Source organism: Capricornis sumatraensis, chromosome 16 (genome assembly GCF_032405125.1).
Source record: "Capricornis sumatraensis isolate serow.1 chromosome 16, serow.2, whole genome shotgun sequence".
In the NCBI taxonomy this organism is placed as follows: domain Eukaryota; kingdom Metazoa; phylum Chordata; class Mammalia; order Artiodactyla; family Bovidae; genus Capricornis; species Capricornis sumatraensis.
In genome coordinates this window covers 10,868,416-10,894,960 of record NC_091084.1, presented here as the reverse complement: position 1 = coordinate 10,894,960, position 26,545 = coordinate 10,868,416, and the positions used below count along the sequence as shown (strand labels likewise).

The 26,545-nt window shown below is 38.3% G+C and overlaps 1 protein-coding gene across 1 annotated transcript in view; it reads left to right on the top strand.

Annotated features, from left to right (window-relative positions):
- Positions 1-25,293, top strand: part of CNTN5 (contactin 5) — a 635,147-nt gene extending 609,854 nt beyond the window's left edge. Inside the window, exons 19-22 of the mRNA XM_068988835.1 lie at positions 3,186-3,372; positions 3,815-3,927; positions 18,467-18,635; positions 25,193-25,293. Coding sequence (XP_068844936.1) covers positions 3,186-3,372; positions 3,815-3,927; positions 18,467-18,635; positions 25,193-25,293 — 570 coding nt within the window. The remainder of the gene's footprint in view (positions 1-3,185; positions 3,373-3,814; positions 3,928-18,466; positions 18,636-25,192) is intronic.
- The last annotated feature ends 1,252 nt before the right edge of the window (positions 25,294-26,545 follow it).

The window sequence follows — 26,545 nt, the reverse complement described above, 5'->3', positions numbered from 1 at the left end:
AAGGCAGGGTTAGAGCATTTTGGTTTAATCAAACAATTTCTGAAGTTAATTCATTCAGCTATATGCCATTTCAAATCTGTGAAGAGACAAGGATGAGAAACAGGAATTTGATTGTGATTATCTTATTAACTACATGAGTACATGGTTAGTTGCTTTAGTCATGTCTGACTTTTTGTGACCCTATGGAGTGTAGCCTGCCATGCTTCTCAGTCCATGGGATTCTTCAGGCAAGAGTACTGGAGTAGGTTGCCAAGCCATCCTCCAGGGGATCTTCCCAACACAGGGCTCGAACCTGTGTCTCCTGCATTACAGGTGGATTGCTTAATAGTGAACCACCGGGGAAGTCCCTTATTAATTATATACACTTTTTTCCCCAAGAGCTGTGTAGGTCTGTCAGACAGTGTTTAATTGCAAAGAATTAAATTACTCTGGAGAAGGCAATGGCACCCCACTCCAGTACTCCTGCCTGGAAAATCCCATGGATGGAGGAGCATGGTAGGCTGCAGTCCATGGGGTCACTAAAAGTCGGATACGACTGAGCGACTGCACTTTCACTTTTTACTTTCATGCATTGGAGAAGGAAATGGCAACCCACTCCAGTGTTCTTGCCTGGAGAATCCCAGGGACAGGGGAGCCTGGTGGGCTGCCGTCTCTGGGGTCACACAGAGTTGGACATGACTGAAGCGACTTAGCAGCAGCAGCAGCAGCAAATTACTCTAGCTTAAATAGGAAGTGTTTTAAGTATTAAATAGTTTACAAAATTATTGAATTAAATTAACAGACTCCATGATCTTTGAAAAATGACTGTTAAAGCTAATCAATGGACCAAGACACAGAGGAAAACACTGATGTCTACTAAAACCAGGAAATGTCCATCCCTAGTCCCATGCTCCACTGCTGTGGTTTGTTTGGAAGTCATCACAAATAGGACAGCTCCACATTCAAGAAGACTTTGTGATCTGGAAGCCTCTGATGTTACTGCCAGTTCCAGAATTCCACCATGTTACTATAATTTACACCAACAAAATGGTTTTCTTGTGTGTAGCTTCTTAACTCCCATAAAGCTAATGGTTAGACAATGAGCCATTCAGTTTTGCTGCCACAGTCAGAGGGTGAAGGGGAAAGGAAAAATAATGTCTCTGTTACTATACTTGTAGGCAAAAAAAAAAAAAAAAAAACCCACCAGAATTGGTGGAAGTTCAATCTATAGCTCCCCAATCTATATCTCACTTTTACTTTTAAATACCAGGCATATGCATCTGACTGCCTATACCTAAAATATATTCAGAGCTCTAACTGCAAGGGAGTCTTGGAAATATGGTGCTCATTTTTTCATCTCTTCAGTCCAGGAAGACACACTAGAATGAGGGTGAAATGGATGCTGAAAACTAAAGTACTATATCCCTTTAATTATTCAACATCCGTACACATTCTTCTCCCCATTCAACAGTTCCATGAAAGTAACAATCGGCAGCGGAAATGTTCCATACTGACATTGTGCAAATATCTCTTAAACAAATGAGAATGTACTCACCATCTCCTTAAGATGGAGAGCCAAGAAACATCCTTTAGTCATCCTGTCTGTCTCCTCTAACAAGCTACAATAGAAAGTTACCTATGCACAACACTCTTTCACAAGAAAGGAAGGGACCCAGGCTATTTAATTTTTAGATACCAAACAGTATAAAGAAGAAAATACAGCTATTACAGTCTTCATGTCATAAGGCTGCAGTTATAATTTCTAACTTTCTTCCTTCTCTGGACATTTTTTACTCCCTCTGTCTTCAGCCAGCATCTAGGTTGGAAGAGGGATGGGAAAGGGACTCCAGTTCTTGTTTTTCTGGGAGACAGCAGCCTCCAGTACCTCCCAATAGACCCAAGGAAGTGAGTGTCCAAAGTATAATCCAAAATATATCAAGTTTCAAACAAAGTCCTCACTGCCCGAATTTTGTACCAGAATCTGGAACTGTGATGTTTGACTTTCTAGCCTGTAGACAAAGTACTTGAAGGAGGTGCAATGGTTGCAGAAATACTCTTCTTTCACCACAGTAATTAACTGGAAAAAGACCTATTACTCTTCCTTATTTTTACCAAGATAAAGAAGTAAGGGGGAAAAATACCCTGTTATGCCTTCATACATAATTAAGTTCTAATGTACAAACAGGGTTAAGCTTTAGATATATACAGATAATTTTTGAATCTCATAAAGGGATCAAGTTTGGAATGAGACTAGCCACGAAGAGTGTATAACCAGGAAAGATCATCTCAATACACAAAATGTGCTTTGACAAAGAGCTATTCCCTTCTGCCACCCTCCCAAATCCTAGTAATTTATTTTTATGTATTTCAGTTCAGTGCAGTTCAGTTCAGTCACTCAGTCATGTCTGACTCTTTATGACCCCATGAATTGCAGCACTCCAGACCTCCCTGTCCATCACCAACTCCTAGAGTTCAGCCAAACTTATGTGCATTGAGTCAGTGATGCCATCCAACCATCTCATCCTCTGTTGTCTCCTTCTCTTCCTGCCCCCAATCCTTCCCAGCATCAGTGTCTTTTCCAATGAGTCAGCTCTTCACACGAGGTGGCCAAAGTATCGGAGCTTCAGCTTCAGCATCAGTCTTTCCCATGAATGCCCAGGACTGATCTCCTTTAGGATGGACTGGTTGGATCTCCTTGCAGTCCAAGAAACCGTTCCAAATTATCATGAGTGTTCTCTCACCTCTTCTCTTCTAAACTCATCCAGCTGTGTGATTCACCTCTGTGTGGGGCCGAGGAGGAAATATTCCTCATGTCTCTTTCTTAAATTTATATTTAAAAAAATTTTAAAAATAAAAAAATTAAATAATTAATTAATAGCTAGATGGCTTTGAATGGGAAATGGTCCCAATGACATATGAAAAAGGAATTTCTTCAACTTCATGAATGACTCTTCATGCTACCAGGCTACAAGGTAGCACCTTTCACTGCTCTGCCGAGTACTGTTAAGGTGCTATGGTTTACACAGATGCAAATCAGGCAGCAGTTAAGACTGAGTTTGGCCTCATTAGTAGAACCTGTTCATTGGGTGGTACAGGAATAATTTCCCAGAGGTGGATTTGAGAAATATCCAAGGGGGGAAAGAAAAAAAAAAAGTTCAACAGGGGAAACTTTAAAATTAATCTGTCATGTGATAATCTGTTGACAGATTGGTTATCGGAAAGACATGGAACAAGAAGATGCAGCAGAAACCGTCAAAACGAGGGGGAACGAGTCATCCATCATCCTGACAGGGTTAGAAGGAAATACGTTATATCACTTCACAGTGAGGGCTTATAATGGAGCTGGATATGGGCCACCCAGCAGTGAAGTGAGTGCAGCCACCAAGAAATCCCGTAAGTGACCTGGGCTTTGTGTTTGTCTCAGACAAAAGGGAAACATTTTTTAACATTTCTGAAAGCCACATGAGGTACATAATAAACTGAGTTGAAGAAGAGTTTTGATTCCTAGTCTCGCTTCAGTGCTTAGATCTGAATTCTAAAACTAGCTCAGAAAATTTTGCATTCACAGTACATAAAGGTTATCTTCCTGTGAAACAAGGCTAAGCGATTTTTGACACAGAAGGGAGATAAAAGGATTTGGGTTCAAAAGCTCAGCAGAGTAGCTATTAAAATGATACTCCTGGAGCAAAACCCTCCTTATCTGATTCTCACTGGAAGGAGGCCTATGGTGCCAGCCAACTACTGAACACAAGTAAGGTTGAAATACTCACAAGAATTTAAGTGAATAAAGGTATTTAAGATATCTTTTGCACTCACTTTTCTTTTCATTTTGCAGCCCCCAGTCAAGCACCTAACAACCTCAGGTGGGAGCAACAGGGCTCTCAGCTTTCTCTGGGCTGGGACCCCGTAAGACCATTAGCCAACGAGTCTGAAGTCATGGGCTACAAGGTCAGTGTGTGTTCACTCTGTTGGATAGATACACATCTCAAAAATTGCTATTGCGAGGATGTGCAATTAAAAAGGCATAAAAAGACCTATTAACATAGCTGTTTTTTTCCCCCTCAATCATTGTTCTATCTATATACTGGAAACTGCCTTCGTGCAGTGGGAAAGTTAAGGCAATCAAAATCAGTTTCAGCTACACAAGGCATAGGAAGTGAATAGGTAGAAAAGACAACAATTTGAACACAGAGTGAAGATGGTTCCATGATGCAGTGTCAGGACAAGCAAAACTTTGACAGAGAGTCTTGGCATTCTCTCCCCCAAAACAAATTGTCCTGGCAGATGGAAAAGACTGGACCACTTATTTTGAGTAGAAAGACTTTCCATTAGCAAAGAAACACAAGAAGAAAAAAATGCTAGGGTCAGCACAGGGGATACGAGAGAGACCATTGAGAGAGACAGCTGGCTCCAAAATAGATGCAACATTTCACATAAGTCATCCTGCTATGTGCCAACAAGAGATCTGAAAATATAAACATGTTTAGACAGTTTGTTTTGAAAAGCAACTTTGTCTCTGATTTTAAAAAATATGTGGTCTAGGTATTGAATTGGCTGAACTTCAAATTCTTCTTTCATAATATTGGATTCTATTTCTTAAACTCATACAGAATCATTAATGGTTATTATTTATAATGGAATTTTAAAATATTTCAATGATTATCTTTAGACTGAAAAGCAATATTTAGGTGGCTGTTCAATTATCTGAGATGGTAACACAGTATTTGATTTACAGAGGGCTAAAATTCTGAAGCTAAAATCTGAAATAGTTATAAATGAAATATGTTTTTAAGTTAAATAATTCCCAAGAAGAATATGTTCAGGTACAAACTGTAGTACTTCTTACAGACTAGAATTATGGATCATAAACACCCTCACACTAAACACTCTCTCAAATCTGTCCTAATCTTCAGGGACGTTGAATTTGATCTTTGGGGGAGAGCAGGTGAGCCATTCTCTCTGTATCCTTCCCTAGTCCTCTTCTTTCCACATTCTTCCCCTCATCTTCACACCTTGTAGTCTAAGGCAAGTAGACCCTTCAATGATTAAGGGTAACAGTATGGTCAGAAATGGTGATGGATCACCAAGAAACAACCTGATCTCATTCAAACTGTGGCAGGCAGTCTCTCAAACTGGAGTGGAAAATAGATGGTAGATGAAAGCATATGGCTGCCTGGAAGAGCCATTTGGCTTTGGGCACCGCTCAGCAAAGAAAAGAAGCACCACACAACCTTGAGGAAACATGAAGCTGGGCATAGGGCTCCTGGTGAGGTGACCCTCCTCCTTGCCCAAGTTTGTCCCTTCTATCACACCACTGCTCACCCTCCTTACATATTGCTGTCTCCCTGCCCAAACTATACATGATTGAAGGCAAAGCCTCTGTCTTATTCATCTCTTTATGCTCAGTGCTTCTAGGAAGGATGAAAACATTCATTTTGACCCAACTAGAGGTATTTTATGAAGTTAGTCACAAGTGTAAATTATCAGGTGTGTGCTTTCCTAGCATGGTCTTCCCATTTGTTATATGGAGTGGGGAGAGAGAACCGACCCTTAAGTCAGACAGACACCAGTTCAAATCCCAGTTCTGTAACTTTGAACTAGTTATTTAAACTGAGTTTCATTTTAACTTCAAGAAAAAAAAAAAAAAAAAGCTAAGATAAGGGATTTCCCTGGTGATACAATGGTTAAGAATCACCTTGGAATGAAGGGGTGGTGGGTGTAATCCCAAGTCAGAAAACTAAGATCCCACCTGTCATGGAACAACAAAGCCTGAGTGCTGCAGCAACTACTGAGCCCAAGAGCAACAAATGGAGTCTGTCTGCTGCGATGAGAAGATCCCATGAGAAGATCCCACAGGTAGAGCCTGTGTACTGCAGCTAAGATCTGATGTAGCCAAATAAAAAATAAAGAGATCAATATTTTTAAATGCAAAAATAGTATCATAGAGGATTGTTTCAGGGATTAAATAAGACAATATGTGTAAAATGTTTAGTGTATAGAAAGTTCACTTTCTAACAAAAATAGTGCATTTACTAAAAAAAAAAAAAAAAAGCTACTATTTTTCAGGTGTGTGTTTTCCTAGCATGGTCTTCCCATTTGTTATATGGAGTGGGGAGAGAGAACCGACTCTTAAGTCAGACAGACACCAGTTCAAATCCCAGTTCTGTAACTTTGAACTAGTTACTTAAACTGAGTTTCATTTTAACTTCAAGGGGAAAAAAAAAAAAGCTAAGATAAGGGATTTCCCTGGTGATACAATGGTTAAGAATCACCTTGGAATGAAGAGGTGGTGGGTGTATTTTTCTATTTTCTTATTACTATTTTTCTTATTGTTATTGGAGGAATTTTACCCACTAGCTAGAACTTTTTAATATTTTAACAGAAGAATTTGATCTTTAAAAGTTGCCTGCCAGTTCTATCTCAATGAAAACAGCACAAAACCCCTCAGAATACCTTGTTGCAGGAGAAGAATCTCTAATGTTGTCCATCTTAGTTGTGGAAATAGTCCGAAGTAGGCACACATTGACAGAGCTTTTTTTTCTTCTTTTATTCCTTGAAATGGTCTCACCTCCTTATGTCCCCAAGAGGGAAAATCTAGTTTCTAAGAAAGGAGCCTGCTGGTAACAAATAGAGTCTACCTTATCAGACCTTCTGATAGATGGGCTAATCGCCAGTGGGAGACCTACTGGCAGGAATGATGCAAAGGGACCCTTGAGGGAAGGGGACTGATGACTGATGACTGAGGTAGAACCTGGGTTCCCCTACAAAGGTCTGGTTTTCACAGGGCAGGTGACTAGGCATGAAAGCTCCTATTGACATAGGCGCAATGGAACAGGAATGTGAATATAAGCTAAATTAAACAGTAGCCATGAATATAAACTAATGAGATGGAACCTAGGGAACACAAGATTGGATATTCCTTTTCAGAGCATGAATTGGAGAAGAACTACACAAGAGCTGCCTAGGCAAGGATCTACATGAAACACTCATACCGTCTGGAGGGAGGTTCACACAAATGTGGAGAGGATAGTATGATACTCAGAGGGAGAATATTTGATTCCTGCTGAAGTGAATTGTTAGTTGCTCAGTCCTGTCTGACACTTTACAAATCCATGGATTGCAGCCCACCAGGAATGGAATTCTCCAGGCAAGAATACTGGAGTGCGTTGTCATTTCCTTCTCCAGGGGACCTTCCCAACCCAGGGGTCAAATCTGGGTCTCCTGCTTACAGGCAGACTCTTTACCATATCTGAGCCACCAGCAAAGAAACCAAAATATTGAATCCCTATATTGCACATCTAAAACTGATATAATATTGAAAATCAACTGTTATCTGTTGTCAGTCACATCTGACTCTTTGCAACCTCCTGGACTATAGCCCACCAGGCACCTCTGTCGATGGGATTTCATAGGCAAGAATCCTGGAGTGGGTTGCCATTTGATTCCTACTACATCCCCAGAAAACTACTACCAGACCAAAAATGGTACCAATGTAATAGTGAGCCCTCTTCTTAAACGTAGTGTGTAGCAGTCACAATACATTAACAAAACTAGGGGCATGTCAACACACTAATCATTTCTGTTTCTGTGAGTTAATGTGAGATAGACTTGACCCAATAAGAGGCTTCCCTGGTGGCTTAGACAATAAGAAGTCTGCCTGCAATGCAGGAGACCTGGGTTCATTGCCTGAGTTAGGAAGATCCTCTGAAGGAGGGAATGGCTACCCACTCCAGGATTCTTGCCTGGGAAACCCCATGGACAGAGGAGTCTAGCAGGCTACAGTCCATGGGGTTGTAAAGATTCAGACCCATTAAGACTGAGTTCACCTCTTAGAATTCTTGGAAAATTTGTGGTAGAGGACTTCCTGCTAATCAAAGTAAGAGAGAACTTCCACAATTAATCACAATGTCAAAAGGAAGGTAAATTTATTTTCACTTTTTATCTTGACCTATCACTTTGCTTTTACAAGCAAAAGGGATCACTAGAAACATACATGGTATGTAAATTTGAGCCTGGAAACTAGAAGTAGAAGTCAGTGCCTGAAGTTTAAAGTGCAGAGATGGTGTATTTTATCTTTTGCATCAAGTCTAGCTTAAGATGGATGAACTAAGGGAAAATCCTCATCTAGAAATGTCAAGATTGTGAAAATGATTGATAAGTGATAAATATGGGGGGAAATGGATTTGTTCCACAGACTTGATCCATAAGTGATCCACTGAACTCTGCTTTTTCATAGTTAAGATAGTATATACTAGGTGCAATTTATTCTCAACGATTTAGATCATGGACTCCCCTGGTGGTCCAGTGGTTGGGAGGGGACACCGGTTCAGTCCTTGGTCTGGAAGGATTCTACATGCCGTTGCACAGCTAAGCGCATACACCACAACTACTCAAGCCTATATGATCTAGAGCTCATGCTCAGCAACAAGAGAGTAGCCCCTGCTCACTGCAACCAGAGAGAGCCCGTGGGCAGCAACAAAGACCCAGGGCAGCCAAAAGCAAATAAATAGATACAAAAATAACATAAAATAGTAAGATAAAACAGCAAGAGTTTGGAGTTAGATCAGTCCATTTTCTAATAAAACATGGATCTTACTTCCCTATTCCAGAGATTGAGGTGTCAGCAACATACATAAGGACGAGATATTACCAGAGAAATACACAATGATATGGAAAATATCATTCAAATGTGTTAAGAGAAAAAAATATCAGTCTCCCTTTCACAAAACTTATCAGGGACCTCAAAGTGAGCAAGAATATAGTAAGAGAAGGATGGAATTGAACTATTTATCATTGTGTCATAGGCAACACATTAATATTGGATCTCTTCAGATAAACGCTAAGCATTACCTATTTAGTTAAATTTCTCACTGCTCTTTGAAACTGTCCAAGAGAATTTGGATTTCTTGGGGTTTTGTTTAAGAAGTCTAGATTTAATAGTAATACTTTTAAAACATCAGAGCTTCTATTCATGAGCAAGAGTAATAGAAGCATGAAGAGCCAGAAAAATGCTGGAAAATAATTGTTTTTTGTAGACATGGTTACAAATTATTTACCTTCAAACAAGATAGCTTTCCATATAAAAAGCTGAGTCAAATGTGGGAGCTTATTTAGCATATTCATCACTTCTTCAGGTCAATTAATATGTGATTCATTTTACAGTTCCCAATCCAGAATCAAATCCATGTTTCCTTAATATATTACATATCAGTTGTCAGAAAACGGGGAAAAAATTCAAAGAAATTTCTTAATGTAACTTACTTTTCCCAAATAAGTATTTTCAAATGAAAAAAAAATCTTTGTTTTTAAAACTTCACTAGTTTGGGGTCTGGATCTAGAATACTTAGTATCTTTAACACATATTGCATCTGTTACTGGCACTTCCAAAAAGGACAACATAACTCTGGATTGAAGTATCAGTTCAGGTCAGTCGCTCAGTCATATCCGATTCTTTGTGACCCCATGTACTGCACCACACCAGGCTTCCCTGTCCATCACCAACTCCGGGAGCTTGCACAAATTCATGCCTATCAAGTTGGTGATGCCATCCAAATATCTTGTGCTCTGTCATCCCCTTCTCCTGCCTTCAATCTTTTCCAGCATCAAGGTCTTTTCCAATGAGTCAGTTCTTCGCATCAGGTGGCCAAAGTTTTGGAGCTTCAGCTTCAGCACCAGTCCTTCCAATGAATATTCAAGACTGATCTCCTTTAGGAAGGACTGGCTGGATATCCTTGCAGTCCAAGGGACTCTCAAGAGTCTTCTCCACCATCAAAGTTCAAAAGCATCAATTCTTCAGGGCACAGCTTTCTTTATAGCCCATCTCTCAAATCCACACATGACTACTCAAAGACCATAGCTCTGATTAGGGAAACTTTTGTTGGAAAAGTAAACTGTCTGTTTTCTAATATGCTTCCAGGGTTTGCCATAGCTTTTCTTCAAAGGATCAAGCATCTTTTAATTTCATGGCTGCAGTCTCACTGTTTTCATTGTTTCCCCATCTACTTGCCATGAAGTGATGGGACCAGATGCCATGATCTGAGCTTTTTGAATGTTGAGTTTGAAGCCAGCTCTTTCATACTCCTCTTTTACTTTCATCAAGATGCTCTTTCCTTCCTCTTCACTTTCTGCCATAAGGGTGGTGTATCTGCATATCTGAGATTATTGATATTTCTCCCAGCAATCTTGATTCCAATTGTGCTTCTTCCAGCCTGGCATTTTGCATGATATACTTTGCATATAGGTTAAATAAGCAGGCTGACAATATACAGCCTTGATGTATTCCTTTCCCAGTTTGGAACCTGTTCGTTATTCCATGTCCAGTTCTAACTGTTGCTTCTTGACCTGCATATGCATTTCTTAGGAGGCAGGTAAAGTGTTCTGGTAGTCCCATCTCTTTAAGAATTTTCCAAAATTTTTTTGTGATTCACATAGTCAAAGGCTTTGGCATAGTCAATAAAGCAGAAATATATGTTTTTCTGGAACTCTCTTGCTTTTTCAATGATCCAGTAGATGTTGGCAATTTGATTTCTGGTTCCTCCACCTTTTCTAGATCCAGCTTGAACATCTGGAAGTTCTCAGTTCACATATTGCTGAAGCCTGGCTTGGAGAGTTTTCAGCATTACTTTGCTAGCATGTGAGATGAGTGCAACTGTGCGGTAGTTTGAACATTCTTTGGCATTGCCTTTCTTTGGGATTGGAATGAAAACTGACTTTTTCCAGTCTTGTGCCCACTGCTGAGTTTTCCAAATTTGCTGGCATATTGAGTCCAGCACTTTCACAGCATCATCTTTTAGGATTTGAGACAGCTCAGCTGGAATTCCAACACCTCCACTAGCTTTGTTTGTAGTGATGCTTCCTAAGGCCCACTTGACTTCACATTCTAGGTGAGTGATCACACCATCATGATTATCTGGGTCATGAAGATCTTTTATGTATAGTTCTTCTGCTTATTCTTACCATTGCTACTTAATACTGCTTCTGTTAGGTCCATACCATCTCTGTCCTTTATTGAGCCCATCCTTGCATGAAACGTTCCCCTGGTATCACTAATTTTCTTGAAAAGATCTCTAGTCTCTCCCATTCTATTGTTTTCCTCTATTCATTTGCACTGTTCACTTAGGAAGGGTTTCTTATCTCTCCTTGCTATTCTTTGGATCTCTGTGGTCAAATGGGTATATCTCTCCTTTTCTCCATTGCTTTTAGCTTCTCTTCTTTTGTCAGCTATTGATATATTCTCTGCTTTTATATTCAGCTGTAATTCTCCTTAACGATCTTGGGAGTGGGTTTTTTTTTTTTTTTCTTTATGCTATGAAAGAAACTTCTCAAATTATCAAGAAGAACAGCCATCTTATCCTTACCATATTCTCCTTGTACAGATTTAAAGTTAAGTGGAAGAGAAAATAAATGCTAAATACCAAAGCCTATGCTTTCCCTAGAGCAAGTATCCCTCTCTCCACCAAGAGAAACTTCTGTCCACTCAGAAAAGACATGTGCAGTCAGGAGAAATTCAGTATAAGAGCTTCAGGCTACCTACCAAGAAACCAAGGTCTCATTTTTCAATCTACAGAGGAAATGTCCTCTTCCAATATATAACCCCTTCACCTTTTCTGGTGGCTCAGATGGTAAAGAATCCGCCTGTAATGTAGGAGACCGAGATTCTATCCCCTAGAGAGGGGAATAGCTGGGCTACCTACTCCAGTACTTGTGCCTGGAGAATTTCATGAACAGAGGAGCTTGGTGGGCTACAGTCCATGGGGTTGCAAAAAGTCAGACATGTCTGAACAACTAACATTTCACCGTACATTTTCCCCTTTACCTCTGCTTTCTGCTATTTATAGAGCATGAGAAAGTATGGGGGGTCAGGCTCAAAGCTTACTACTTACTGTATGATCCATCAATACATAAGAATTTTCATTAGTTTATTCCATTTAGCTACTAGTTAGAGCCTGCCAGACTCCTGAGACATAGGTACACTTGTATTGAAAATATATTCCACAGCCTATATAGTGTGAAGCCCATCCATATATTTCTCCAGTTTTTCAGGGAGCTTAGGGTCTATAGCCATGCTAATCTTGATTGACTATATCCTGCATGCATGCTAAGTCACTTCAGTTGCATCAGACTCTTTGTTATCTTATGGCCTCTAGTTCTCCAGGCTCCTCTGTCTGTGGGGTTCTCCAGGCAAGAATACTGGAGTGGATTTCCATGCCCTCCTCCAGGAGAACTTCCTGTATCTTACAGCTGTTCTTCTATCTTATATTCACTCCAAATATGGGATTCAGCCCTTTACTGTGATCCCCACAAGTTAAAATGACTCATACATAATAGTTTATACAATCATTTCTATATTTGATTATGCTTATATGTTTTTCATCATATTTTAAAAATTAAGAATGAAATGGCTTGTATAACATGAAGATGTGTATATGTATACCATGTATATATAACGTGACATATAATGTGTGTGTATATGTATAACATATACATATGGTCATAGCAAACACCCTGGTCATAACAAAATGGTCATAGCAAACACTCTCTTCCAACAACACAAGAGAAGACTCTCTACATGGACGTCACCAGATGGCCAATACCGAAATCAGATTGATTATATTCTTTGAAGCTAAAGATGGAGAAGCTCTATACAGTCAGTAAAAACAAGACCAGGAGCTGACTGTGGCTCAGATCATGAACTCCTTATTGCCAAATTCAGGCTTAAATTGAAGAAAGTGGGGAAAACCACTAGACCATTCAGTTATGACCTAAATCTAATCCCTTAATATTATACAGTGGAAGTGAGAAATAGATGTAAGGACTAGATCTGATAGATAGAGTGCCTGATAAACTATGGACGGAGGTTTGTGACATTGTACAGGAGACAGGGATCAAGACCATCCTCAAGAAAAAAAATGCAGAAAAGCAAAATGACTGTCTGAGGAGGCCTTACAAATAGCTGTGAAAAGAAGAGACATGAAAAGCAAAGGAGAAAAGGAAAGATATAATCATATGAATGCAGAGTTCCAAAGAATAGCAAGGAGAGATAAGAAAGCCTTCCTCAGCGATCAATGCAAAGAAATAGAGGAAAACAATAGAATGGGAAAGACTAGAGACCTCTTCAAGAGAATTAGTGATACCAAGGGAACATTTCATGCAAATATGCTCACAAAAAAAGACAGAAATTGTATGGACCTAACAGAAGCAGAAGATATTAAGAAGAGGTGGCAAGAATACACAGAAGGCCTGTAGAAAAAAAGAGCTTCACGACCCAGATAATCATGATGGTGTGATCACTCACCTGGAACCAGACATCCTGGAATGTGAAGTTAAGTGGGCCCTAGGAAGCATCACTACGAACAAAGCTAGTAGAGGTGATGGAATTCCAGTTGAGCTATTTCAAATCCTAAGATATGATGCTGTAAAAGTGCTGCACTCAATATGCCAGCAAATTTGGAAAACTCAGCAGTGGCCACAGGACTGGAAAAGGTCAGTTTTCATTCCAATCCCAAAGAAAGGCAATGCCAAAGAATGCTCAAACTATTGCACAATTGCACTCATCTCACATGCTAGTAAAGTAATGTTCAAAATTCTCCAAGCCAGGCTTCAGCAATACATGAACCATGAATTTCCAGATGTTCAAGCTGGATACAGAAAAGGCAGAGGAACCAGAGATCAAATTGCCAACATCTGCTGGATCATCAAAAAAGCAAGAGAGTTCCAGAAAAAACATCTATTTCTACTTTGTTGACTATGCCAAAGACTTTGACTGTGTGGATAACAATCAACTGTGGAAAATTCTGAAAGAGATAGGAATACCAGACCACCTGACCTGCCTCTTGAGAAACCTGTATGCAGGTCAGGAAGCAACAGTTGGAACTGGACATGGAACAACAGACTGGTTCCAAATAGGAAAAGGAGTACATCAAGGCTGTATATTGTCACCCTGCTTATTTAACTTCTATGCAGAGTACATCATGAGAAACGCTGGAGGAAGCACAAGCTGGAATCAAGATTGCCAGGAGAAATATCAATAACCTCAGATATGCAGATGACACCACCCTTATGGCAGAAAGTGAAGAAGAACTAAAGAGCCTCTTAATGAAAATGAAAGAGAAAATTTAAAAAGTTGGCTTAAAGCTCAACATTCAGGAAACTTAAGATCATGGCCTCCGGTCCCATCACTTCATGGCAAGTAGATGGGGAAACAGTGGAAACAGTGGCTGACTTTAATTTAAGGGGCATCAAAATCAATGCAGATGGTGATTGCAGCCATGAAATTAAAAGATGCTTGCTCCTTGGAAGGAAAGTTATGACCAACCTAGACAGCATATTAAAAAGCAGAGACATTACTTTGTCAACAAAGCTCCATCTAGTCAAGGCTATGCTTTTTCCAGTAGTCATGTATGGATGTGAGAGTTGGACTATAAAGAAAGCTGAGCACCGAAGAATCAATCCTTTTGAACTGTGGTGCTGGAAAAGACTCTTGAGAGTCCCGTGGACTGCTAGGAAATCCAACCAGTCCATTTTAAAGAAGATCAGTCCTGGGTGTTCATTGGAAGGACTGATCTTGAAGCTGAAACTCCAATACTTTGTCTGCCTCATGCAAAGAGATGACAGATTTGAAAAAACCGTGATGCTGGGAGAGATTGGGGGCAGGAGTAGAAGAGGATGACAGAGGATGAGATGGTTGGATGGCATCATTGACTCAATGGACATGAGTTTGAATATATTCCAGGAATTGGTGATGGACAGGGAGGCCTGGTGTGCTGCATTTCATGGGGTCACAAAGAGTTGTACACGACAGAGTGACTGAACTGAATAACATATACAAAGAAGACTTTATGGAAATGTCAGTGGGGGATAGTAGACTGAAAGGCACAACATGCAAACACACATATGAAATTGCCAACAGGAAATCCAGTTCTTAAAGGTCCTTGTAGTCATCTTACAGCTGAGGCTTCTCACTGGTACTTGTGCTCCCACCTTCTTTTCACCCAGATTCTACTATCTTACTGATTCCTCCTCACCCACCCACGGCCACTGGGACTTTGGATTCATCACTCACTATTCTGAAGAGCAATTGTCTTCAAGATGCTCAGCTGGTGACTGTATGTGTGTTCTCAGTCACTCAGCTGTGTCCAACTCTTTGTGACCCCATGAACTATAGCCTGCCACGTTCCTCTGTCCATTGAATTTGGAGCAATTTGCCATTTCCTCACCCAGGGGATCTTTGCTACTCAGAGATCAAACCTTATGTCTCTCTCTCTCTTTTTTTTTTTTTTTTCATTTTCTTTTACTTTACAATATTGTATTGCTTTTGCCACACATCAACATGAATCTGCCATGGGTGTACACGTGTTCCCAATCCTGAACACCCCTTCCACTTCCCCCTCGACACCATCCCTCTGGGTGGGATGATTTAAGAAACCTTGTGTCTCTTGTGTCTCCTGCATTGGCAGGCAGATTCTTTACCACTGCACCACCTGAGAAGTACTAGTGGGTAGCCCTTTTGTTTAATAAGATCCATCTTTCCAATGACACTTGTGGGCAAAACTAGCAAAAATTTATTCTGCTATATTTTTAGACTTACTCACACCATTACTTTTACCATAAGATGTACAGAATAGCCAATACCATATCATTCTTTTAAGAATAGCAGTGTGGCATTATTGTTTGTTTAGAATCATCTCTTTGGCTAACCCACAGTTCTCAGGTTTTTAAGTAGAATTTGAGAATAGTCTAGAAAATAGGCACTTTATGTCTGGAGATAGTCATTATTGTAACAGTCAATCTATAAATGTCCAGGTTCTCAAAGTACTCCCTGGTCTTGTTACTGTCAATAACTATTTCTGACATGTCTTGATAATTCCTTAACCATCTCATATTTGTCATTTGTATTCATTTTTTCTAAATCAGGATTTTACAATGAATGAATATTCTCTAAATCACCTAAGACTAACCATTAATTTAATATATCTTTTCACTTATTATACCTATTTACTCTCCTATAGCACTACATCTCCCTGGAATATTGATAAAAGCCACATTTAATCTCAAACTCCTTTTGCTGCCATTAACTGATATTTCCTGCCCTTACCTTTTGTTCCTAAATCTCAACTGATCCACAAATTTTTCTTCAACTCTGGATTTTACAGCAATATTAGATATGCATTACTGGTTGCATTTTTCATTGTCATAAGAATTGTAATTTATTGAACCATAATAACAATGTCCTCTAAAATAGTTACTCCCCTGCCAATCCTTACCAATTTACATACTTTTTTGTTGCCATAAATTCGCTTTCTAATTATCTAATGTAGATGAACAGAATTCTAATTCTTTATGCTACTAGAGTCAAAATGAGAATCATAAATTATGATACAATTGTCATTTCTTTTAAAGCCAAAAAAAAAACCTGCTATAGGCATCCTCCTAGAAGAGCTTCTGATTCCCAGATCTGTACTGCTCTGTACGTGGCTATAGCATCAAATATGTTTCCTATTGCAGTACACAGAACACTTGATTGCATCACTTGTCTCCACTGTAAGTGCCATGAGAGCAGAACCATGTGTTCTTATTCTCTAAATTTCCAGTATATATCACTGTGCCTGACCTACATGAGATACCCAGTGAAATATTCTGTGACTTTTTTTCATTTCCCAACTATGTTGAAGTTATGGCATCCTCCCTTCTAAGAATTTCAATAGATGGAATTATTGCACATGTTATATACTTTTACAAAGAATTTACTTTTCTCCCATGACCAGAAGTAAATTGAAATCCATGAAAGACAGAGGAAATAAAATGGAGGGAGCATATGCAACCAGAATGCAAAAAGGAGGATTAAGTACAAGCAGGCTTCAATATGTGAAACTTACATTTAATTTTCTTTTTCTTGTATGTAGGTTAGTCAAGTTCAAACACATTTTTAATAAGAAAAATCTATTATAATTTTTCTAGTTTTCCAATGCGGTTAATCTTTTATGATGTAAATACTGACCACTGACAGTGAACAATAATAGCAACAGAAGAAGTCACTTTCTCTTTAAGCTTACCAGATCCTGTGCTGAACATTTTTACATTGTTTTTCTTTACAGTATAGGCACTTGAAATTTAGAAAGGTTATCAACTTGCCCAAATTTGCTCAGACTGAAATGTGTAGGAAATTGCTTTTTGTTTTATTTTGTAGGAGACTGTTTTGAATACAGGTCTGTATGACTGCAAAATCATTGTTCTCTTCATTACACAAAAAAATCATTATACTAACAATTATGAAAAACCACAAAAACAATGAAACTGAATAAAAATTCATTTAAAATCTTCATTGCTGCTACTTGACTATTATGCACACACAAATAAGTTTACTGGGTGGCAAATGAGTAGAAACAGTATGATACAGTGAAACACCTCTGAACTGATCATCAGATTACTAATCTTCTAATGCAATTACTTTCAGAACTGAACATATAATCTTGTATAAATTGTGTAATCTCTACAACCTTAGTTTACTGACCTGTATACACAAGCTAATTCTGTGTCCTAATCTGTAGTTCTAAAACTCTGTTTACCATAAATATATGTTTAATTCTAGTACCATGAACAAATGTGAAAAAAGCCCTAACTTGAGACCTCCCTGTTATACAGTGGCTAAGACTCCATAGTCCCAATGCAGGGGACCTAAGTTCAATTCCTTTACAAAAACTAGATCCCACATGCCACAACTAAGAGTGAGAGCAGCCAAATAAATTAAGTAAATATTTTTTAAAAAAGAAAAAGGCCTTAACTTGGCTATCTAATATATCCAAATGCCAATTCATCAAAAAGTAAATGCAAAGGTAAAATTAAAAATACTCTTATGTTTTTAACTCTTCAGCCATCTTCTACATTGTTAAGGTTTTATTATTGATATATTTAACAAATTTTCTGATTGCTCCTTTCAGATGATTTAAAGATAACAATTTTGAGTTCTTCCTCAGGATACTATTCACTTCATTAGCCTGGAATAAAACATTTTCAATGATCTGCCCCCTTACTGCCTACTTCTCTAGCTTCAGTTTCTCACTATTCTCAACTGTCTTCTAATACTATTGCTTTCTTATTACTTAGATTTTTTTTTTCATTTTCTCTTATCTCTGTAAAATTTTTCTGCTCTTCTTCTCCAGCTTGTGAGCTCTACTTATCTTTTTTTTTTTTTTTTTTTTTTAATATTTAGCTCAGCACCATCTTCTCTTAGGTTGGTTTAGTTGCTCAGGAGCCTTCCCTAAACCACCAGAGGGGATTTAACTCTCTTCTGCATTCCCATAGCCCCTTGCATACACTTCCATTGCTGCATATAACATATACATTACATTGGCTTGCATATCTCCCTAAGCTGTAAGCTCCCTCTACTTAGCTCAGAATGTGATATATAGGAGGCAGAATGTGATATTTGGAATCCTTGATTGACTATCAAATCATTGATTGACTATTAAAAATCTATCATCATTTCCAGGTTTTTTATAGGCAAGAGGGTCACAGCAACAGTCAAGTTATTGAAACGCAGAAACCTCAAGCAGTAGTCCCACTCCCCGATGCTGGAGTCTATATCATTGAAGTGCGAGCATATGGTGAAGGAGGGGATGGAACCGCTAGCTCCCAAATCAGGGTCCCATCATATTCAGGTAAGTTTTGATACAGTAGGCTTAATTTGATAACCACTAACATTAACATCATGTAAACCTCATCAAAATTAACATGATGGATTACATGGTTCAGAGACTTTGAAGGTTCTCTACTCTTATCCTCTGATTGTTATATGCAAGTGTGCTCCACTGCTCATTTGTGTCCAACTCTTTGCCACCCCATGGACGGTAGCCTGCCAGGCTCCTCTGTCCATGGGATTTTTCAGGCAAGAATAGTAGACTTGGTTGCCCTTTCCTTCTCCAAGGCATCTTCCCAACCCAAGGATCAAACCGAAGTCTCCTGCATCTGCTGCGATGGCAAGCAGATTCATTACTACCGAACCACCCAGGAAGCCAGAATACTATATGATCTTCTGATTAATACAAACCATGGTGGCCCACCCACAACTGTGAAATTTCCACACATCTAAGAAGGAGTTAACAGTCTCATTAAAATATCTTATCTGAGAAAAACCCCAGTCTTCACTGACCACAAGAAGTACACTGCTGGCCATGTGGGCTTTGCAATACTGCTTTTAAACCGGTTTTGCTCTTGCTCAGTTGTAAAGTCATGTCCGACTCTGCAACCCCATGTACTGCAGAATGCCAGGCACCCCCGTCCTTCCCTGTCCATCTCCCGAAGTTTACTCAAACTCATGTCTATTGAGTCGGTGGTGCCATCCAGCCATCTCATCCACTGTCATTCCCTTCTCCTCTTGCCTTCAACCTTTCCCAGCATCAGGGTTTGTTTTTTTCCAGTGAGCTGACACTTTGCCTCAGGTGGCCAAAGTATTGGAGCTTCAGCATCAGTCCTTCCAATGAATGTTAATGGTTGATTTCTTTTCTAGAGTTGACTGGTTTGATGTCTTTGCTGTCCAAGGGACTCCCAAGAGTCTTCTTCAGCACCACAGTTCAAATGCATAAATTCTTTTACATTCAGCCTTTTTTATGGTTCAATACTCATATCCATACAGGCCTACTGGAAAAATCATAGCTTTGACTAGATGGACCTTTGTTGGGAAAGTGATGTCTCTGATTTCTAAGGTACTGTCTAGGTTTGTCAGAGCTTTTCTTCCAAAGAGCAAGCATCTCTTATTTGATTTTTTTAATTTAAATTTATTTATTTTAATTGAAAGATAGTTACTTTACAATATTGTATTGGTTTTGCCATACATCTTTCATGGATGCAGTCACCATCTGAAGTGATTTTGGAGCCCAAGAAAACAAAGTCTGTCTCTGTTTCCATTGTTTCCCCATCTATTTCCCATGAAGTGATGGGACCAGATACCATGACCTTAGTGTTTTGAATGTTAAGTTTTAAGCCAGCTTTTTCACTATCCCCTTTCATCTTCTTCAAGAGGCTCTTTAGTTCCTCTTCATTTTCTGCCATTACAGTGGTATCATCTTCATATATGAGACTGTTGATATTTCTCCCAGCAATCTTGATTCCAGCTTCTGCTTCATCCACCAGGGCATTTCACATGATATATTCTGCATATAAGTTAAATAAGCAAGGTTACAATGTATAGCATTGATGTACCCTTTCCCAATATTGAACCAGTCCATTGTCCCATGTCCAGTTCTAACTGTTGCTTCTTGACTCACATACACATTTATCAGAAGGCAGGTAAGATGGTCTGGTATTCCATCTCTTTAAGAATTTTCCACAGTTTGTTGTGATCCACACGATCAAAGGCTTTGGTGTAGTCAATGAAACAAAAGTAGATGTTTCTCTGGAATTCTCTCACTTTTTCTACGATCCAGCGGATATTGGCAATTTGATCTCTTGTTCCTCTGCCTGTTCTAAATCCAGCTTCTACATCTAGAAGTTCTTGGTTCATATACTGTAGACCTAGCTTGAAGGATTTTGAACAATACCTTGCTAGCATGTGAAATGAGTGCAACTGCATGGTAGCATGAACATTTCTTGGCATTGCCCTTCTTTGGGATTGGAATGAAAACTGACCTTTTACAGTCCTGTGACCACTGCTGAGTTTTCCAAATTTCCTGACAGCATCATCTTTTAGGATTTGAAATAGTTCAGCTGGAATTCCATCATCTCCACTAGCTTTGTTCATAGTGGTGCTTCCTAAGGTCCACTTGCCGTCACACTCCAGGATGTCTTGCTCTAGGTGAGTGACCACAGCTTTGTGGTTATCAGGGTTATTAAGACCTTTTTGGTATAGTTCTTCTGGTCTTCCCTGGTGGCTCAGATGGTAAAGCGTCTGTCTACAATGTGGGAGACCCAGGTTCAATCCTTGGATTGGCAAGATCCCCTGGAGAAGGAAATGGCAATCCACTCCAGGACTGTTGCCTGGAAAATCCCATTGACAGCGGAACCTGGTAGGCTACAGCCCATGGGCTCGCAAAGAGTCGGACACGACTGAGCGACCTCACTTTCACTTTTCATTTTCACTTTCTGTGCATTCCTGCCAACTCTTCTTAATCATTTCTGCTTCCATTATGTCCTTAACATTTCTGTCCCTTATTGTACCCATTTTTGCAAGAAATGTTTCCTCGGTATCTCTAATTTTCTTGAAGAGAAAATTAGTCTCTAGTCTTTCCCATTCTATCGTTTTCCTCTATTTCTTTGCATTGTTCTTTTAAAAAGGCTTTCTTATCTCTCCTTGCTAGTCTCTGGAACTCTGCATTCAGTTGGATTATATTTCCCTTTCTCCTTTGCCTTTCACTATCACTCTAGCTTAATATATCTATTTCTCTATTGTAGTGACTGCTTTTATCATTAGATAATGGACAGTGAGGGGCAGGGAATTTTAAAAGGAAAGTTTTTAAAAATTAAAATACTATTAGGTTTATTGATTTCAAAATATATTATAAATTTCACTGCATTTCTTCTTTTTCCAGCTTTATTTTGAAATATAACTGAAATTTAACATTGTGCAAATTTAAGGTGTACAAGAGTGGATATGATATACATATATTATGCATCTGTTCACAAATATATCAAAAAATATAGCTAATACCTCCATCAGACCATATAATTGCTAATTCTTTCTTGTGGTGAAAACATTTTGAATTTACATTCTTCAGTTCAGTCACTCAGTAGTGTCCGACTCTTTGTGACCCCATGAACTGCAGCGCTCCAGGCCTCCCTGTCCATCACCAACTCCCGGAGTTCACTCAGACTCACGTCCATTGAGTCGGTGATGCCATCCAGCCATCTCATCCTCTGTCATTCCCTTCTCCTCCTGTTCCCAATCCCTCCCAGCATCAGAGTCTTTTCCAATGAGTCAGCTCTTCGCATGAGGTGGCCAAAGTACTGGAGTTTCAGCTTTAGCATCATTCCTTCTGAAGAACACCCAGGACTGATCTCCTTTAGAATGGACTGATTGGATGTCTTTGCAGTCCAAGGGACTCTCAACAGTCTTCTCCAACACCACTGTTCAAAAGCATCAATTCTTTGGCGCTCAGCTTTCTTCACAGTCCAACTCTCACATTCATACATGACTACTGGAAAAACCGTAGCCTTGACTAGACAGACCTTTGTTGGCAAAGTAATGTCTCTGCTTTTGAATATGCTATTCAGGTTGGTCATAACTTTCCTTCCAAGGAGTAAGGACTTTTAATTTCATGGCTGCAATCACCATCTGCAGTGATTTTGGAGCCCCCCAAAATAAAGTCTGACACTGTTTCCACTGTTTCCCCATCTATTTCCCATGAAGTGATGGGATCAGATGCCATGATCTTAGTTCTAGCAACCTCCAAATATATATTACATTTCATTAATTGCATTCATGATGCTGTATACTAGATTGCTAGAATTTATTTGAGCATCATTATTATTATCAGCAATATTAATAATTTCTAACTTTTATAGAAAAGTTATAGAGCCCTTGCTATAAGTCTGACACAATCATAAATGCTTAACAACTTATTTAATTTTCTTAATAATCTATGAGGTAGGTGGCATTTTTTTGTTTTATGGAGAAAATTTAAGTAATTTGCCTAAGATCATACTATAATTAATACTATTATTAATACTAAGAGGAAGAATTGGAATTCACACCCACTGTCACCATTATTATATCAGCAAGAGAAAAACTGATTAAAAGAAGGGAGATTTTACAAATTCTGAAGAAAGTAATCATTTCATTGAGTTTGTGAAAAGAAAATGCAAAAGATTACATTAAAGACATAAATCTCTCATTGAAAAAATATTAGGCAATTTTTATTAAAGCCTTAAATAAAAAATGTTTAATGTACATTTAATTAATGGGTAATATGAGCATTATTATTTGGCTTCTGTGGTGACTCAGATGTAAAGAATCCACGCGCAATGCAGCAGACCTGGGTTCTGCCTGCAATGCAGGAGACCTGGATTCAATCCCTGGGTCAGGAAGATACCCTTTAGAAAGGCATGGCAACCCATTCCAATATTCTTGCCTGGAGAATCCCATGGACAGAGAAGCCTGACAGGCTACAGTCCGTGGGGTCGCAAACAGACATGACTGATTTACAAAGCACAGCACAGCACATGAGCATTATTTATTGAGCAATCATTCTCAAGTGAAATTGTCAACTTTTATGTTTCAGTTGATAATACTTCGTCCAGTCAACCCATTTCCTGATCTTTAATAATGTTCAGTCTCCTGGTATTAGACCCATAAAACAGGAGCAACAATAGGTTTCATTCTTTTCTCTTTTCTAAAACCTAAAAGCCTAAGAAGCTAAATGACCTGCTCAAGGGAAATAGTTAATTAGTTTCATATCTGAGACTAGAAATTGATTCAATTTTTTTTTGTTGTTGTTGTTGTTTGGTTGGTTGGTTGGTTTTTTTGCTTGTGTTTTGCTATGCTGAAATAGCATGGTTTTCTTTCATGGATTCTATATGGAATTTGAGATATAGACTCTACTTAACATTCTGAAAGTGAGGAGGTTTTTTTGGTACAAGTGTCAAGTAATTTGATTTAACAAGCATGCAGCCACTCTCATATAAATAGAAAGAATGCTTTCATAGTTTTTATTTATTATGCATGTACACTCCAGTGAGGCTTTGCCATCAAACTTTTCTTATAGCTCACATGTGGCCATGCACTTCACAATGGCCCCATTTTGTACAAGTTGAAATATATGTAACATTCTCCAATATGTTGAATAATAGATTTTATTAGCTCCTTAGCTGTAAAAATTTTCAAAGGAAAGAAGATTTGCTGCTTTGGGTGTATGTATGTGTGGTTTACAAAACAAAGGTTTCTTCAGTTCTTACATATGTCTGGAAAATAAAACTCAGAGTCAATCTTGTAAGAAAAATCACACCTAGAATTCTGTTACACTTAATCTGGCCAGAGAGGATAATGACACAAGGATGATTCCAAAAATTGGTTGGTACATTTTATTATTAATCTATCATTATGTTTTTAATTAAGACCAATCATTGTTTTAATAGAGATAACACATAAAAGCATATCTTTCCCCTAATCCCTAATTCAATGACTTTAAATAAGTTCTATGATCTTTTAAAGCCCCAGTATCATCAGCAACACTGGGATAAACAATAGCACATACTGCATAGGAATGTTGTGAAGATCAAATAAGATAGTCTGTAGAGAGGGCTTAGTACAGTACTTGACATATAGTAACCATTCACTAGAAATCAATCATGATGATGATATATTCCAAGGCTTCTGGCTTGAAAAACCAAAAATCTAAGAATGATACTTGGTTTGTGAATTTATGGTGCTATCAAAACTACTTCACAAAAATCCTTCCAAATTAGTGAGTTTAATCAAGCAGCCACCCCAATACATTAACTACATACAATGCTTTTGTGTCAAGATGAAAGTCATGTCCGAATCTTTGCAACCATATGTACTGTAGACTGCCAGTCTCCTTTGTCCATGACAGTCTCTAGGCAAGAATACTGGAAGAGGTTGTCATTTTCTCCTCCAAGGGATCTTTCCAACCCAGGGATCAAACCAGCATCTCTTATGTCTCCTGAATTGGCAGGCGGGTTCTTTCTCAGTAGCACCACCTGGGAAGCCCTGGCAAGAGTAATGAAAGATAGTTCTTCTTTGCTGAGTTTGGTGTGAGAATCTCCATTCAAACAAATCCAGAATTTAAACCTGCTCATTGTAAAATCAATTAAAGATCCATATGTAAATTAAATATTTTATGATTAAATTTAAAATTTTACTTCATTGAATTATGAATTCTAGTTGCCACAAACTTTTGCTAATTATTTTTATTCTATTTCCTGAATTTTGTGCTATAGAAATTATTTTATTCTCATACCTGGAATTTGGGATGTTTTCCATCAGTTTCTCATTGTTGAAAGTCACACTTAGATATATTTGTTTTAGATATATGTGATTGATGTTATATATATATTTGATTATATATATTTTTTCAAGGTGACACAGCCTTTTAAAGACACTATTCGATATATACTTCTGCCCTCAGTATATCTAAGGAACACTCTCATCAGAAACAGAAGTGATATTACATTCATTTGTCTTAACATACCTAAAAAATGAGTTTATCCTAGCTCAGGCAAAGCCAAAATAATTCTGTCCATTTAATGCTTCTCCTTTTCACAGGTGGGAAAATCACTAGTGCTCAGTCAGCCCTCCGAACTCTCTCCATGTCTTCATCAGTAATGTTGCTTTTGGCATTGATGATTCCTTCAACCCCTTGGTGAAAACTTCAGACTTAATTTGATTTTATTTGCTTTAGCTTGATAACTACAGTGAATAGAGTAGTAATGTAACTGGAAACTCAGGACCTTGAGATGAGTGTTAAAAATGTGGTGCACTTACAGGAGATTGAGGGGAATATTACTTATCCATCAGGTTTATTTTGTTTTGGGTTTTGTAAATGGAGAGGACAGTTCTTGGTCCAATAAAAATATGCAGATTGTATGTAATGAATTTTTGTAAATAAAAGTAATTTCTGTCAAATGTATTCCTTACTTTTTTAGTATGTTGGAATTTGATTTTATATCTGATGACCCTGAGTGTGTGCCATCCATTTGTTAAGTAAGTGGTCTCTAGCAGATCAGTTTCAAACACAAACACAAAACAGAATGAAAAATTCACTTAATACTCCAAGTCTACTGTTTTTAATTTTTCCTTCATCTGACTATACCAATCGACAAGCCAGCAGGAGATATGAAAAAAAATTTCAATTGTGTGGTCAATTTTAGGATAGTACACAAAAATTTTCCCACAAAAATGTTGTATGATTGCATTATGAAATAGCAATATTTGTCAAATGCTATTCTATATGCATCCCTAAAGCCAGTTATTAAGGTAGGGAGTAAGCCATTTATATTAGTGCAAGGTAAATAGAAAGTGAGTCCAAATGAACTGAAGTGCTATTGTTTTCATCAAGTACTATGTTATCTAGCTGAAAATATAATAAATGTTTATTTTTAATAACAAAAGATAATTTAAAGTCACTATATACACATGTATAGATGATCACTAAAGGCTGCAGATACTGACATGCAGCCAACGGTGCTAATTTGAAAATGAATAAAAGACAGAGCTTTCCCATTTCCCCACCTATTTCCAAAAAAGGTGTTGAATTAGGCCTAAGGTTTTCTTCTAACTGCAAATAACTTTAAGGACAATGAAACTTTATTCTGCAAGTAGCTTTACATACAGATCATCTATGGATTAAAATGGTGAAGCATAACAAATGTTGATTTTTTAAAACAATTCCATGCATTACATGCCATTAATAAAATCTTACTGACTATTAAAATAGAGGACCTCTTGGATAAATGGATTTTTTAAAAATTAAGCTGTGTGTGAAAACATAACCTCAGTACAGGGGTTCTGCTATTTCTTCTGCTTGAGAGGTAATACCCGTTTACTATTTGAGAATCAACTTGAACATAAGTGATCTTCGGTAGGTTGTTGGAAAGTGAGGCGAAAGTTTTACATTTG